This window comes from Telopea speciosissima, chromosome 1 (assembly GCF_018873765.1).
Source record: "Telopea speciosissima isolate NSW1024214 ecotype Mountain lineage chromosome 1, Tspe_v1, whole genome shotgun sequence".
Lineage (NCBI taxonomy): Eukaryota > Viridiplantae > Streptophyta > Magnoliopsida > Proteales > Proteaceae > Telopea > Telopea speciosissima.
In genome coordinates, this window is record NC_057916.1 from 35,683,578 (window position 1) to 35,697,607 (window position 14,030).

The 14,030-nt window shown below is 38.7% G+C and overlaps 2 protein-coding genes across 2 annotated transcripts; both read left to right on the forward strand.

Annotated features, from left to right (window-relative positions):
• The first annotated feature begins 152 nt into the window (after nt 1-152).
• Nucleotides 153-2,675, forward strand: LOC122648650 (pentatricopeptide repeat-containing protein At4g14820). Its single transcript, XM_043841870.1, has 2 exons — nt 153-815; nt 1,048-2,675. The coding sequence occupies exons 1-2, from the start codon at nt 172-174 to the stop codon at nt 2,639-2,641; spliced, it is 2,238 nt and encodes a 745-aa protein (XP_043697805.1). The 5' UTR covers nt 153-171; the 3' UTR covers nt 2,642-2,675.
• Nucleotides 2,676-13,119: 10,444 nt separating this feature from the next.
• On the forward strand, nt 13,120-13,689 carry LOC122648829. The gene has a single exon (XM_043842093.1). It carries the CDS (start codon nt 13,120-13,122, stop codon nt 13,687-13,689), a length of 570 nt encoding a protein of 189 aa, XP_043698028.1.
• Nucleotides 13,690-14,030: the final 341 nt, after the last annotated feature.

The following is a 14,030-nucleotide window of genomic DNA, read 5'->3' on the forward strand; positions in this document are numbered from 1 at the left end:
CCCGTTACAGGGTAGTGATGTAGTAGAATAGACACCAGTAGAGGTCTTCGTGCTAATGGCCGTTTGATAGGAATCACGATAACTCCTAATCGTACACGTGGAAGACGTAAATCGCATCAAATGGCTTGACAATATTCGCTGACACGTGTTCATGAGGACCCACAAATAAATATGAGAGGAGCACCACCAAGCCTAACAGAGAAGGCCGAGACGGAAAATGTTATGGCAACCATAAACCAGACTCCGTTAGCCTTCCCTTCGCGCCAAAACCCAAAATCGAACAATCTGCGTCACCACCACCTCTTCTCCGCTCTCACCTCTGCAACAAACCTCGCCCAGCTCAAACAAATCCATGCTCAAATTCTCCGTTCAGGGTTTGATCGCTCAACTTCTCTCCTGCTTAAGCTCGTCGTATCCACATGTGCTTTCTCCTCTAGCCTTGACTACGCTCTCCTGGTCTTCAATCAGATCTCCGAACCTGAAAGCCATATCTGTAATAGAGTTTTGAGAGAATTATCAAGGTCCCATGAACCGGACAGGACGCTTCAGTTGTACCAGAGGATGAGGAGAGAAGGCATCGGGCTTGATAGATTTAGTTTTCCGCCACTATTGAAGGCGTCAGCTAGGGTTTCTGCGTTGGGTGAAGGTTTGGAGATTCATGGGCTCTCTTCGAAGTTGGGGTTTGACTCGGATCCCTTCATCCAGACGGGTTTTGTTAGTGTTTATGCAGCCTGTGGACGAATTTTTGAGGCGCGGCTGATGTTTGATAAAATGTCGCACAGAGACGTGGTTACTTGGAGCATTATAATTGATGGGTATGGTGGGTTATAGTTTCTCTCGATCAATAGTCAAACCAATCTGATTGGAGCCTTGCTTTGCTTATTGTCGAGGATGACAAGCATGGTTTTTTCGAACTGAAACTTTCTGTATTAAGTAATTTCAGCTTTTGGCCTTCCGATTTTTTTCACTAGATTGAAAGTTAGATTTGTGAATAAACAAAATTTAAAATTTTAACTCACTGTTTCAATTGGTATTTTTGTTCATTAGTTATTGCCAGAGTGGCCTTTACGAAGAGGCCTTACTGCTGTTCGACGAGATGAAGAGCTCTGGTGTGGAACCAGACAAGATGGTTCTTGCCACCATCCTTTCTGCTTGTGGCCGTGCTGGAAATCTAGACTATGGCAAAGTGATTCATGAGTACATCAGCGATAAGAATGCCAGCATGGATTCTCATTTGCAGAGTGCCCTTATCACAATGTACTCGAATTGTGGGGCCATGGACCGGGCTCAACTTTTGTTTGATAAGATGTCACCAAAGAACTTGGTGGTCTCTACTGCCATGGTTTCTGCGTATTCGAAACTAGGAAAGGTCGAAGTTGCTCGCTCTATTTTCAATCAAATGGTGGAGAAGGATTTGGTTTGTTGGAGTGCAATGATTTCTGGCTATGCAGAGACTGACTGGCCCCAGGAAGGTCTTAAACTGTTCGATGAAATGCGAGCCTCAGGTATTAAGCCTGATCAGGTCACCATGTTGAGTGTTATTTCATCTTGTGCTCAACTTGGAGCAATGGATCAAGCCAAATGGATTCATACCTTCACGGATGAGAATGGATTTGGAGACATTTTGCCAGTGAACAATGCCCTGATTGACATGTATGCAAAATGTGGGGATGTAAATGGTGCAAGGAGTATCTTTGACAGGATGCCTCGAAGAAATGTGGTATCTTGGACAAGCATGATCACAGCACTTGCAATGCATGGGGATGCTGATAATGCATTAAAGCTCTTTGAAGGAATGAAAGACGACGGAATCAAACCCAACCAAGTAACCTTTGTGGGTGTGCTCTATGCTTGTAGCCATGCCGGGCTAGTTGAGAAGGGCCGTCAAGTCTTCGCCTCCATGATCGAGGAGTTCAACATTATGCCTAAGCATGAGCACTATGGGTGTATGGTCGACCTCCTTGGTCGTGCGAACCTCCTTAGGGAAGCACTTGAGCTTGTGGAGGCAATGCCATTTCCACCAAATGTTGTTGTTTGGGGATCCTTGTTGGCTGCTTGTAGAGTCCATGGCAAGGTTGAATTAGGGGAGTTTGCAGCAAAAAGGCTTCTTCAGCTGGAACCAGATCATGATGGGGCTCATGTGCTCTTATCAAACATTTATGCTAAGGCAAAGAGATGGGATGAGGTTGGGGCAGTGAGAAATTTGATGAAACAAAGAGGGATCACCAAGGAGAGGGGATGGAGTAGGATCGGAATAAACAGTGAGATACATGAATTTGTGACTGCTGATAGGAAACACAGAATGACTAGTATGATTTATAAGAAGTTAGATGAGATTGTTGATGAGCTTAAGTTGGTGGGTTATGCTCCGGATACTTGTAGTGTGTTGGTTGATTTAGACGAAGAAGAGAAAAAGGAAGTGGTTCTATGGCATAGTGAGAAACTAGCCCTTTGTTTAGGACTAATGAGTGTTGCTAAGGGGTCTTGTATTCACATAGTTAAGAATCTTAGGGTCTGTGAGGATTGTCACACTTTTATGAAGTTGGTTTCTAAGGTGTTTGAGAGGGAGATAATTGTTAGAGATAGGACCCGCTTTCACCATTACAAATTTGGTATGTGTTCCTGTAAAGACTACTGGTGATTGTATTTGATTGAAACTTGGATCATACATTGCATTGTGCCTGGACTCTTTCGGTGTCAATCAGGGACGGTTCAAGGTATTTCTGGGATTCAAAAAGCCGAATCGAATGGGCTGAACCAATCAATTCGGATTGGAATTTGTCAAGCCCAATCTCGATTCAGGCGGATTTGTCCATGTATAGAATCTAGGGTTGGGGCAGATCATGGCTTAGTTAGTAAGTTCGTGTATTATATGCGTATTATACATATATCCGAACGTTTAATTCAAAAAAACATATTTTACTATATATTTTTGTATATATGGTAAAATAATCATTTTTTAAGTGTACCCATATTATACACGTATTAAACACGAATTAAACGCGTTTCATACTTTTTAACTTAAGTTTAGTTTTGTTAAAAAATAAAAAAACTCAAAACTTAAAGAAGAAAAAACGCAAAACAAAACTCTTGCATAATACGATTTTGGTCTTCTTCTCTTCGAACCCTACCCATCGACTGCCCCCATTCCATTCATCTTCTTCATCTCTGTTCTCATTTCAGTTCAAGTGGTCGGCGAGACTTCCTTTGAGACTGAATACCCCCTGCTCCCTTCCAATCATCGGTTCCCCTTTCAGTTTAGGTGGCCGGTTAATTGCAGCTAGATAAATCGGTGATTGCAGAGGCAGATAAGCTTTGTTCCTCTTCTTCTTCCCCGTCTCAGTTCGCCAAACGATTGCAGCGGTGATTGCAGTGGTGGCTTCAATCTGAGGTTCTCTTTTCTTCGTCCCTATAAGTCGTTCCTCTTCTTTTTCTCTGTTTTTTTTTTTTTTTTTTTTTTTTTTTTTTTTTTGCGTGGAACAAAATTTTCATAATCAAATATGGTTCGAGTAACATGAGTTGACAAAACTACTATTTGATGCAATTGATCATTGACTATAATTTAAATGCCCTATGAAGTAATAGACCATTAAGCACAAGCTTGACAGTAAGTCATCGGAGTTCTACATATGACTATATAAATTTTTAACCTGCTACTAAGGTACATGAACTTCCATTGGTGATGTTAGTTCATCTTAAAGATGAGTTCTAGAACATATTATATCTTATTATTTATTATTATTTTTTTATGTCTGATGAGATACTTTTATTGATATTTTGATTTGTTAAATGATAATCTTATGAGATGTAATAGGGGATATTATATTGTGTTTATTTTAGTTGTGAGGTTTCTTTTTTATAAAATCATTGTCTGTATGCTATAATTTTGTTTATTAAGTGGTGCATGTCTATTACATAGTGAATACATGCCTGTATTTCTACTTATATAGCTGTTGTATTAAATACATATTAAATACGTATCGTATTATTGTCGTATGCATTATATTATGCCATATTTTTGGAAAAGTATTATTATCGTCTAGTCCGTTTAATTGCTGAACGTATCCATTTCCGTTCAATTGTCGTTCCTAAACTTACTAAGAATCATGGACTATTTTTGCCAATTCCTAACCTATTCAGCTCGATTCTGTCTAGATTTAGATCTTGATTTCAGAATTTTGAAATTGGGATGGTTCTTAATCGGATTGGAACTTGTAGAGGCCAGTTTTTTCATATATGGAATCTAGGGTTAGGGCAGATCATGGCCTATTCTGATTGATTTCTAACCTACTCAGCCAGATTCTATGCTGATCCAAAGATCTTGATTTCGAGATTTTGAACCTTGAGGTAATTGGGACAGTTCGGTTCTTAATCGTTTATGATCCCAAGGGGTCAATCCCAAAACCGTCTTGTTATTAAATGGTTTCAAAATTAAAATTTGGTCCTATACAATAATGGAATGTCTCGGTTCCGATTCTTTGCCGGTTATAAGCACTCAAAGACTCAATTAAATCCAAAATTCCGAAGTATATAAATTAAGGGAAAAGTTTTCATTCACACCCGGTGAAAGAAAATCAACCATCCTAGGGCCATTATACTCCCCCCGATAGGATGAAGTTGATAAAAACCCCACCCCACCCAATGCTCGATCCCCTCTCCCACCGATCTAGACCCCTAGATTAAGGGAGAATCCCTTATAGGGATGTAAACGGATCGGATTCGGCTCGAATAGTGCTATATCTGCATCCGCATCCGATTAGTTTTCGGACGGATTCGGATAGTGCTAAATGGATACGGACACGGATACAGATTGGATGTTTTATCCGTTTACATGTAAATATAGCTTTTCGGATAGCTATAGTCTTTCTGTAACCACATCCATTTAGCTTTCAGACGGATTCGGATAGTACTAAACAGATACGAACATAGTTACATAAACGAATTTCGGCTATTCATTTACACCCCTAATCCCTTGACTCTTGGGGTGGTAAAACTTAATCCTTTACATAATTTTCCAAATATACAAATATTGAATATAAAAACATTAAACTTTATTTTCTTCTTGGTAATAATGAGATAATGCTAATAAGTAGTAATAATAATTAAGTGTTAACTAGGATTAAATATGTATCTTAAATGATCTTCATGGTTCCAGTTCCTTTTTTTTTTGGGTAAATTACACGTCACCCCCTGGTTTTCAAACGAAACTCAGATCACCCCCTGGTTTTTGAAAAAACTCAAATCACCTCCTCTACAGTAACGGAGTTAGTCTGTTGTTAGTTATTGGTGTGAAAGGACTATTTTACCCTTGTACTAAAACATTATAATTAAATTTACAATACTACCCTTCCTTCATCTTCAACATTGGTCAAGGATAATTTAGGGATTTAAATTTATTTAACTGGCTGACATCATCATTTAACAACATAAAACTAACAGTAGAGACTAATTTGTCATATTGGGGTCTAAACCATGTGGTGATTTAAGTTTTTTCAAAAATCAGGGGGTGATCTAAGTTTAGTTTGAAAATCAGGGGGTGACATGTAATTTACCTTTCTTTTTTTTTGTACACACCAATCCCAAAAGGTTAATTGACTTTTAGAACCGTGAAATAGTGGATATAAATGTTCCAATTACTTATTGGTCTTTCGATTCTTGACTATTGAGAAATCCATTCTAGAATTGTTCCATCCCAATTAATGCGCTAAGTTGGTTCCAAATTTTAATGGGTTAGTTTCAGGATGGTTCTTGGTTCCGATCCCAAATTGATACTCTTCCCTAGTAGCATATTGAAACATGTGTCATCAATTGCTATAATATATATATATATATATATATATATGTGTGTCATTAAGGAATTGATTAAACTAATAATTAAGCTAACATAAAATAACAAATAGAATAATTGTAATAATACAACAAGTGTTAGAATTGTAGGAGGATGGCAAGAAGTGCCTTTTCTTTCAAATAGGATCTAGGATCTAATATATATAGCAATTGAAACTGATCAGAACAAATAGGCCAAAATGTGTTTGCATTTTCCTTTCACATGGCGCTCTAACCATGCAACTTGCAAAAACCATCCAGCTAACAAATGATAAATAAGATGACCAAGTTGAAGTAGTTGATCACACATCTATTAGAAAATACGACCTCCTATCTTCCATAATTAGCTTCCCCACCTAATTAATCTATCTCAAATTGGGACCACCTTCCTTTTTTCTTCTTGCCTCTCAACAACCATTCACCAACAATCCTAGGTGAGTTGTCCAAGTGTGCCGGATTGAATTGATCTTTATGTGCATCCAAGAAATGAAATGATTTACCCATCTATCTTGTCCCTTGGGATTTTGACTATAGCTACTAAATATGACCGCCGAGAGTGTGTAGGAAAAAAATCCTATGCATTGCCTTAATCTTGTGGTGCACTGCAGTGTGGGTCTGAGAGCTTGACACATGGAAGATGCAACATCCAATGGTGCCGAACTAGAGAAGAAAGGAAAAAAACTATTTTTCTAGTTCGCACCATTGGATGAAACTTCTTCCACGCGTGGAGCTCTCAGGCCTGCACTGTAGACGATTTTAATTCGTGTGTGTGGGGGGGGGGTGTGAGTAATGGAACAAGAGAATTGAATCCATGAACTCTTGGGAGCCTACACTCTACAAGCAAGGCATTGACCAATTACGCTAGCAATTGTCTTCAGTGTTTTAACTAGGATTGTGATCAATATTTGAGCACTTTAATTGTGAGTCAGGATTGAAGATTCCCGACTATGGCTGATCATTGTAGGTGAAATTTGTATTATTAAGAGTTTTCAATTTGAACGGTTTAGACCATTTTCTACTAAACAAAAGTGATAAACAACCCATGGTTCGAGGACTCGGAATTGGCTGATCCCGATGCTAATTCTGATTTGGCTAATTGATATTGGATTTTTAGGGTTAAGGGCAATTCTAACCGATTCTGGCTAATCCCATTGTTAATTCTGCTTACTTGAATGATTAAACATCATACTTTGACTACCACTTCTTGATTAGTGCATCACTTGTGGGGAGAGGGTTCTCTAAGCAAGTAGCATAGAGGAGTGTACCAATGAAGGTTAACGAAATTATTTCACAAATAAAGGGCAGAGAGGTCATTTCATGTGAAGTAGAGAGAGAGAGAGAGTGTGTGTGTGTTAGTTTACCCTTCATAGTCGACTCAAAAACCTTTTCCCTTGTTTGTGAACTACCGAGATTGTTTGTCCACATTGTTTGATAACTGAAACAAATTCAAATTGTTCAAAAAGAACTAGAATATCCCATAGTCAGTGTTCTCTTCCTCAGTTAAGCAGGTCAATCAAGACTTCACAATCGGTACAAATGATGACGATGGTGAGTCCTAATTGCTTGGTTTTTTGAAGGCCTTCGAGCATTCCTCTTGTCTCTAAGTCCTGCACGCTTTTGCAAGACATTTCTTCACAATCATAATCAAAGCCTAGCAAGCTTTCCCTGGATTATTTGAGAAGATGCCATTTGAAGAAACAGGTAAATGCTCTTGAAAATCTGTTGGAGGCAAAACATAGTAATGTAAATTGTCCAGATTAATTAGAATGTAAAACATGATTGATGAGGTTCAAATCCTTAACCCAATATTAACATTAGATTTATAATTTGATTAGGGTTAGAAAGCTTTATAGTATCCCATTCACCAAGGGGCTGGAGAAGGCCAGAATGAAAATCAAGAGGATATTTTGGAACAAACAAAAATCCTAGGAGGTGTTTGTGAACCGGATCAGGCTCCTCTCCAAGGAGCTCAGCACCCAGGGGGCATCCAAGGGTTGGGCTGTGCCGCATATATTTCGGCGCACACCTAGGGATGTGTGCGACACAAGCCAACAGCTGGATGCTCTCTGGGCGTGCTGGGCTCCCCAAAGAGGAGCTCAATCCTTGTGAACCCTAGGATGGTGGGTGAATCATCATCCTCTATGGATGGAGGAAAATTTTGTCCAAAATTAACAGCCTTGGTTGTACACATTCTTTGTAACGTGACAAAATAAAACATCTTCTACCAAAAAAAAGACAAAATAAAAAATCTGCATAATCAAATTGGAATATCCGATTACTTTGAAAGAAAATTTCTCTTCGCCCATAAATCTATTGTGACCATTATTCTATATGCTTTACCGAAAAAACAAAGACCATTATTTTATATGTATATGATCTAAAATACCCTTCACAGTACTATCGAAGAGAGTCAGATTTACATGTCATAAAACTATAGTGTCATGCGGTCAAACCACCTTGGAGCCTAAACCCATCCCCTAATTCCCCAAATTTTTATCCTCTCAATTACACTGCTCGTACTTAATGTCAGGTACATCTAATAGAAGGAGGTGAACCTCACCTCTGGCAGTGTGTTTGGGCAAGGAGTAGGACAGTCATTTTTAGATTCCCCCCGCCTGCTCCTCCCCCTATTACACAAGCTCTTAATAAAATAAAATAAAAAAACTACAGAGTGTGCGTAAATTAGACGTTTCACTCCGACATGAAATGATTTGATTCGAGGCAGCCTCGTTTGACCGTTCGCCGGTGTTGCACGCTAAAGTTTCAAAGTCACTTACGCTTTAATAACCTTTTCACTTTCTAACCCATCAAGCAAGGAATTATAGGTGACTTTTAAATACAAACAACAGGTCCACCACTTCCACCATCCAAACACCACCATTTCCAAGCTTATAAACAAACTGGTGGTCCCACCGACCTTCATTAGTAGTCACCCACCCTATCACCGGTTATGGCCCACACGGACTGCACCAAGTCATCTCCTTTTACCTACACGTGTAGGTTAGAGAATACTTATTGGAATATTTATTGGTCACTGAAAGTCCAACGAACCTTCATATTTATCTATCTTCTTTCGTCCGGATTCGTAGGAACAACTCAATTTCATGAACTTAAATGGATCCGACATATCTGCTTTAGAATATCGAATTACCTGAAAAGCCCCTCAAGAGGCTCATATTTTATCTCCAGCCATACGAACAAGGAAGAAACCCTTTTCAAAGACGAAATGACACAAATAACCTATTCGCGAGATTTTAACAACCATATGGGTTTTTTTTTTTTGGTAATGACCACATGGGTTTGTTTGGATGGGCCAATACTCGAAATATGACTAATTTAATGTGGGCACGAGCACACAATGGCAACACATAAGAAGTGGGGCTTTAGTGGTAAAATTGACCTTTGATTCCCTGGCCAAAATATCTTTCATGTGGCATGTTATGTGTCTAATGGAGCCTGATCTAGTGTATGGGTATTAGATTTGACAAGCCTAGTATGGAATAAATTAAAGAGCTTAATTTAACGCGTTTCATCAGCTTTAGAACTTTTGACGTATCGATCAAATACCTAACATTTGGTATTAGAGTCAGATACCACATCACGCGTTCGAATCATAAATAGAACCCCTTGGAAAGGGTTTCCTACACTTAAAATTAAATTTTCTTGACGGATGGATTTTAGAGTGGAGTTCTTGTCTTTTCGGGCAAAAAATCATCAGTGATTCTGAGAATTGCCACAAAAAGGTGAGGGAGAGATGGGTTGTTAAATATGATAAGGGTCCAATATATGAAGGATCCATGATGAGCAATATAATAAGCCCTCCATGTTGAAGAAATAATTGATTGACAGTCAAAAATGATATATGACCATTTAAGTGGCTCAATTAGGTGAATTAGTATGGATTTGCATTTTCCTTTCACGTGGTATAATTGCTCATACTTTCACCGAAAAAAAAAAGGTATAATGACTCAATACTATTAGTAAATTCAACGGTGGACTATGTGGTTTAAGAACCTTTTGCGTAAGTTTTTGTAAAATTTTTGGAGCACATGAAAAAGTTTTTTTTTGGTAACAAAATGATTTATTGAGAATGGACTCATGATCAATCTAAAACATTTGAATTCTGAATACAAAGTTCATTGAGCCAAGGAGTGGAATTTGACCATTCTATCCTATACGAAATTGACAGGGTTTTCCTGATCAGATTATCAACAATACCATTGCTAATCCTGAAAAAAACTTTCTAATACATACAAATATGGACTAAGTTTCCCTCTACCACCGGGTGAATGGATTCTCACCGTTCTAGGGTTACCAAAACCCCTCTTAGGTTTTAATATTTTCCTCAAAATATCCTCTGATACCCCTGCATGCATCTAAACACCGTGATTGAAAGGAAAACTCGGTCTTATAAATATAGTTTGCCATGTGGATTGTTGATTTATATATATATATTTTGAACCTTTTATAAAGGTGTGAAATTCGTTGTGTGAACTAGTTTGGTTACGATTATTCAATTTGGTTCAAAATACAATATGCACGAACCAAAACTAAATAATTTTTATAAATTCAAATTAAAACCAAACTAAATCAGCTTAGTTCTATTCAGTTTGTACATAGTTTCATTAATTTTGTTTAACTTATTCGATTCTGTTCAGTTCGCTTCTCCGATTCGTACAAGACATGAGAATGTCTCATATTGGAGCAAGACACGAAAAGAGGAAACAAACAGAATTACATAAGAGAAATGAGGAGACTCATTAGTCAAAGACGAAAGCAAAAGAGAAGAGACACTGAAAACTGAAATCTTAGAACTCGTGTTTTAACATTTTAGGCTATAGTATAGTTTTGATTCGATTTATATGAGTTACACTTCATTATTCGATTTGGTTTTAAATGGTCAATTTTAGTTTTTATCCTAAATCAACACCTTTAATTCCTTGAATGGTCTTTCTGAGCTTATGCGCCCCTCCCCAATTTTTTTTTTTTTTTTTTTTTATGTAAAAGGGAAATATGTTACTAATGTAAGAAAATAGAATTTACAGTGCCCATAGTGTACCAAAATACAGAGACGACCACATATCGCTTTCCAAGGAAAAGTAGTAAATCCAAAACGTAAGATAGCTGTCAGGATTTAGCCAAAAATTAATATCAGTCTGTACAAGATTAAAGGTTTCAATCAGCTGGGGCAAAAGAAGCCATGGCCACTTCCCCAGATCCTTGTTCTGGTGTTTCTCAAATAATTTCAAATGGGTCCCTTTCTTTTCAAAAGGAAACTAGTTCACTGCTTTTTTTTCTTCAAATCATCAACAAGTTAATAGAGTTTTACAGACACATGGACATTTATATATATTTTTTGGGTTGATGTTCTCTGGTGCGCCCACATGTGCCTATCATTCAGAGAGTAGGGTGATCATTTCACCCACCCCCATGTGTCTGGGCGCAACCTACGCCACCGGCACAAAAAACATTCTCCCATTTTTTGGTGGGTAGAAAGATGGAAATTAGATTAGTGTCCGTACTATGTTGGAGTGGGGATTCTTTTTCCATGCTGTCTCACATAATGAGTTCCGGAATTAAGACATTTTCTCCCTTAAGATAAAATGTGAATCTTTACTCAACGTGCAGAATGGGGAGGATCTGGGTGGCCAACTGTTGGATGCATGTTGGAGAGGATCTGGGTCCTCTGGTTCATTTCCAATTTTTATTTTATTTCAATGTTTGACCCAATTCCGATCTATGGATAAGGGAGATGTGTTTCTTCTATCCATGTGTGATTCACTTTATCATGAATCCTACTTGGTCACGTGCAGAGCACAATCCCTGCTCCTAGAAATAGTGCAACCATGGTTTTAGTGCACGGTATCGGAACAGGAATTGACATCACGTAAAAGCGATACGGTATCGACCTGGATCGGTTGTATCAGATAAAATTACCTTTGAAATTCTTAAAAAAAATGAGTTTTCTGATCATTTTACCCCTTGTCCATACCGTGCTATCGATACGGTACCAATATCGATGACTAGCAAAATCAATATCGGATGATACAATACCAATACTTAGAACCATGAGTGCAACACTCCATGAAAAGGTAAAAATCCCTAAGAACACGATGATCATTTCACGCGGCCCTCTGTCTGATACAGTGCACACGCCATACACAACATGTAGCACTCTCTTTCCCAAAAATATATAAAAAAGAAAAAACTACATAATTATGAACTGGGTCGGAAATCTGCATAGACTGAAAGCCTAAGGGTATTAAGGTCATTTGAAAAACTAGAATTCCATCTCATTGATGGTGTACGGTGTACCAGGCTTAAATGACATTTTCGTTATTTTATTAAAAAATGGGGGATATTCTTGTAATGGCGACATGTTTTCTAAGTCACGAGGAGCATGCACCACTACTGAAGTCTCTGCTATTTAAATATGACTGAAAGTCATTTGAGATCCGACGATTCCTGTTCAGCGAGCTCAAGGGTTCAAAGTTTCATGGCATCTTGAGAGGAAGCCAGACCTTGAGGGTAGAATTTTTGTCTTTTAGATCGATATCTCTTTGCTGAAGCCCCAGATCCATCTTCTGAACGCCTTTGTCTTTCTTTTTCAAGGTAATTTTTGCTTCTGTCTCTGTAACATTTGATGCTTCCTTTGTCTTTCGTTTTCCTTATGCTTTCATATCATGTAGAATTCTTGCTTAGATTTATTAGATATCCACGCCTGTTTTCAAGTATATTTCCATTAGTCGATGATGATTTTTTTTTACAAAAAAATTCACTACGTTTTAATGGATTCTGTGGTTTGTGGTTGTTGTTGTTGCAGATTTTAATGAGTTTGCGCTCTCGATCTCTGCTTGTAAGCCTTATCGTACGAAGATCTAGTCGATTTAGATGGAAATACTCGATCCATCGTGTTACAGGCTTCTAGGTCCTTGAAATCTCAGTTAGATTTACTACCCTCCCCCCCCCCCCCCTCAAAAAAAAAAAAATTCTGTTAGAAACAGATGCCTTCAATAGTTTCCCTAGTTTCATTTTTAAATGAGTTGGCTTGAATCTCCGATCCTTTGAGAAGCTGTAGACTCAACTGGTGTTTTGGTTAGCCGTCAAGTGTTCAAATTTGAATCTTCAGCCGTGGAGAATCAGCCCACTGAAGTTTAAGCCTTTGATCCATGCTGTAGATAGGCAAGCTAGGCCTCTTTTTTTTTTTTTTTAAACTTTTGGCCTTCTCCCACCTTTCTTGATTCTTGAACGGTATATCTTGGTCAAGTTTGCTGCAACCACTGATACGCCAAAATGGAGACACTCGTTGTTGTGCAGCATCGGAATCAATACTACAGCAGGAACAAGTCTAGTATCCATGATGGATTTGGTTCTTCTCCATCCAGAAGCTTCAGTGAGATCAATTGTAGAACTTTTCAATCTGGAGGAGGTATTCTACCTAACCCATGGAAGCCTTCTAACAGTCCTGCTGCGTTTAATAAAGCTTGCTCTCCTCCCCGAACTCCATCCCCTGTTAATGGAAAAAGCAGTAGTGCCGTACCTATCGACATCAAGGCCACAAAGGTTGAAAGGTCTTTTAGCGATGACCTAACTTACTCTGAGCTCTGGGCAGGGCCAACTTATTCGAACTCACCTCCTCCTAGTTCATTGCCGATCCCTAAATTTTCTCTCCGGCAAAAGCGAAGTGTGTCGCTTGATGCGTCTGCTTCTGTCTCGGAGATAGTAGCGCACCCCATTGCTAGGTCTGCTCCGCCTTCACCCACAAGGGAACCACAGTCTTTTCAAAGGAGTTTCTTTCTCAGCACTGACTCGGCAACTAGGGATCTGCGTCGTATTCTCCATCTGGATATCAGTGACGATTGATAATGGTGGTTCTGAACAACTGTAAATAAACCAACTCTGCAACTTGGGTTAGTGTTAGTTTGTACATAAAAGAGTAGTTAACTTACTTTGTGTTGCTAGTCTCTGCTAGTTCACTATGGCTTCCTGCATAAGTGGTGCAAAGAGAACCGTCAGTTACTGATTTTCTTCAACAACCTCCAAATTTAGCTGCAGCAATTGATGGATGTGGTGTGAGTTTGCATTATGGGTCTTTCTGAAGAAGAGTTGAAAGCGATGGTATTCCAGAAATGGGGCAGGTACTACTACATTCGTGTTTGCTGGAGGAGGTTAATTTATTAATCCTTGATGGTCCCTCAAACTGA

Coding starts and splice junctions, on each gene's coding strand:
- LOC122648829 (XM_043842093.1), top strand. CDS start 13,120: ATGGAGACACTCGTTGTTGTGCAGCATCGGAATCAATACTACAGCAGG.
- LOC122648650 (XM_043841870.1), top strand. CDS start 172: ATGAGAGGAGCACCACCAAGCCTAACAGAGAAGGCCGAGACGGAAAAT. Junction 816..1,047: donor TGGAGCATTATAATTGATGG/GTATGGTGGGTT, acceptor TTTGTTCATTAG/TTATTGCCAGAGTGGCCTTT.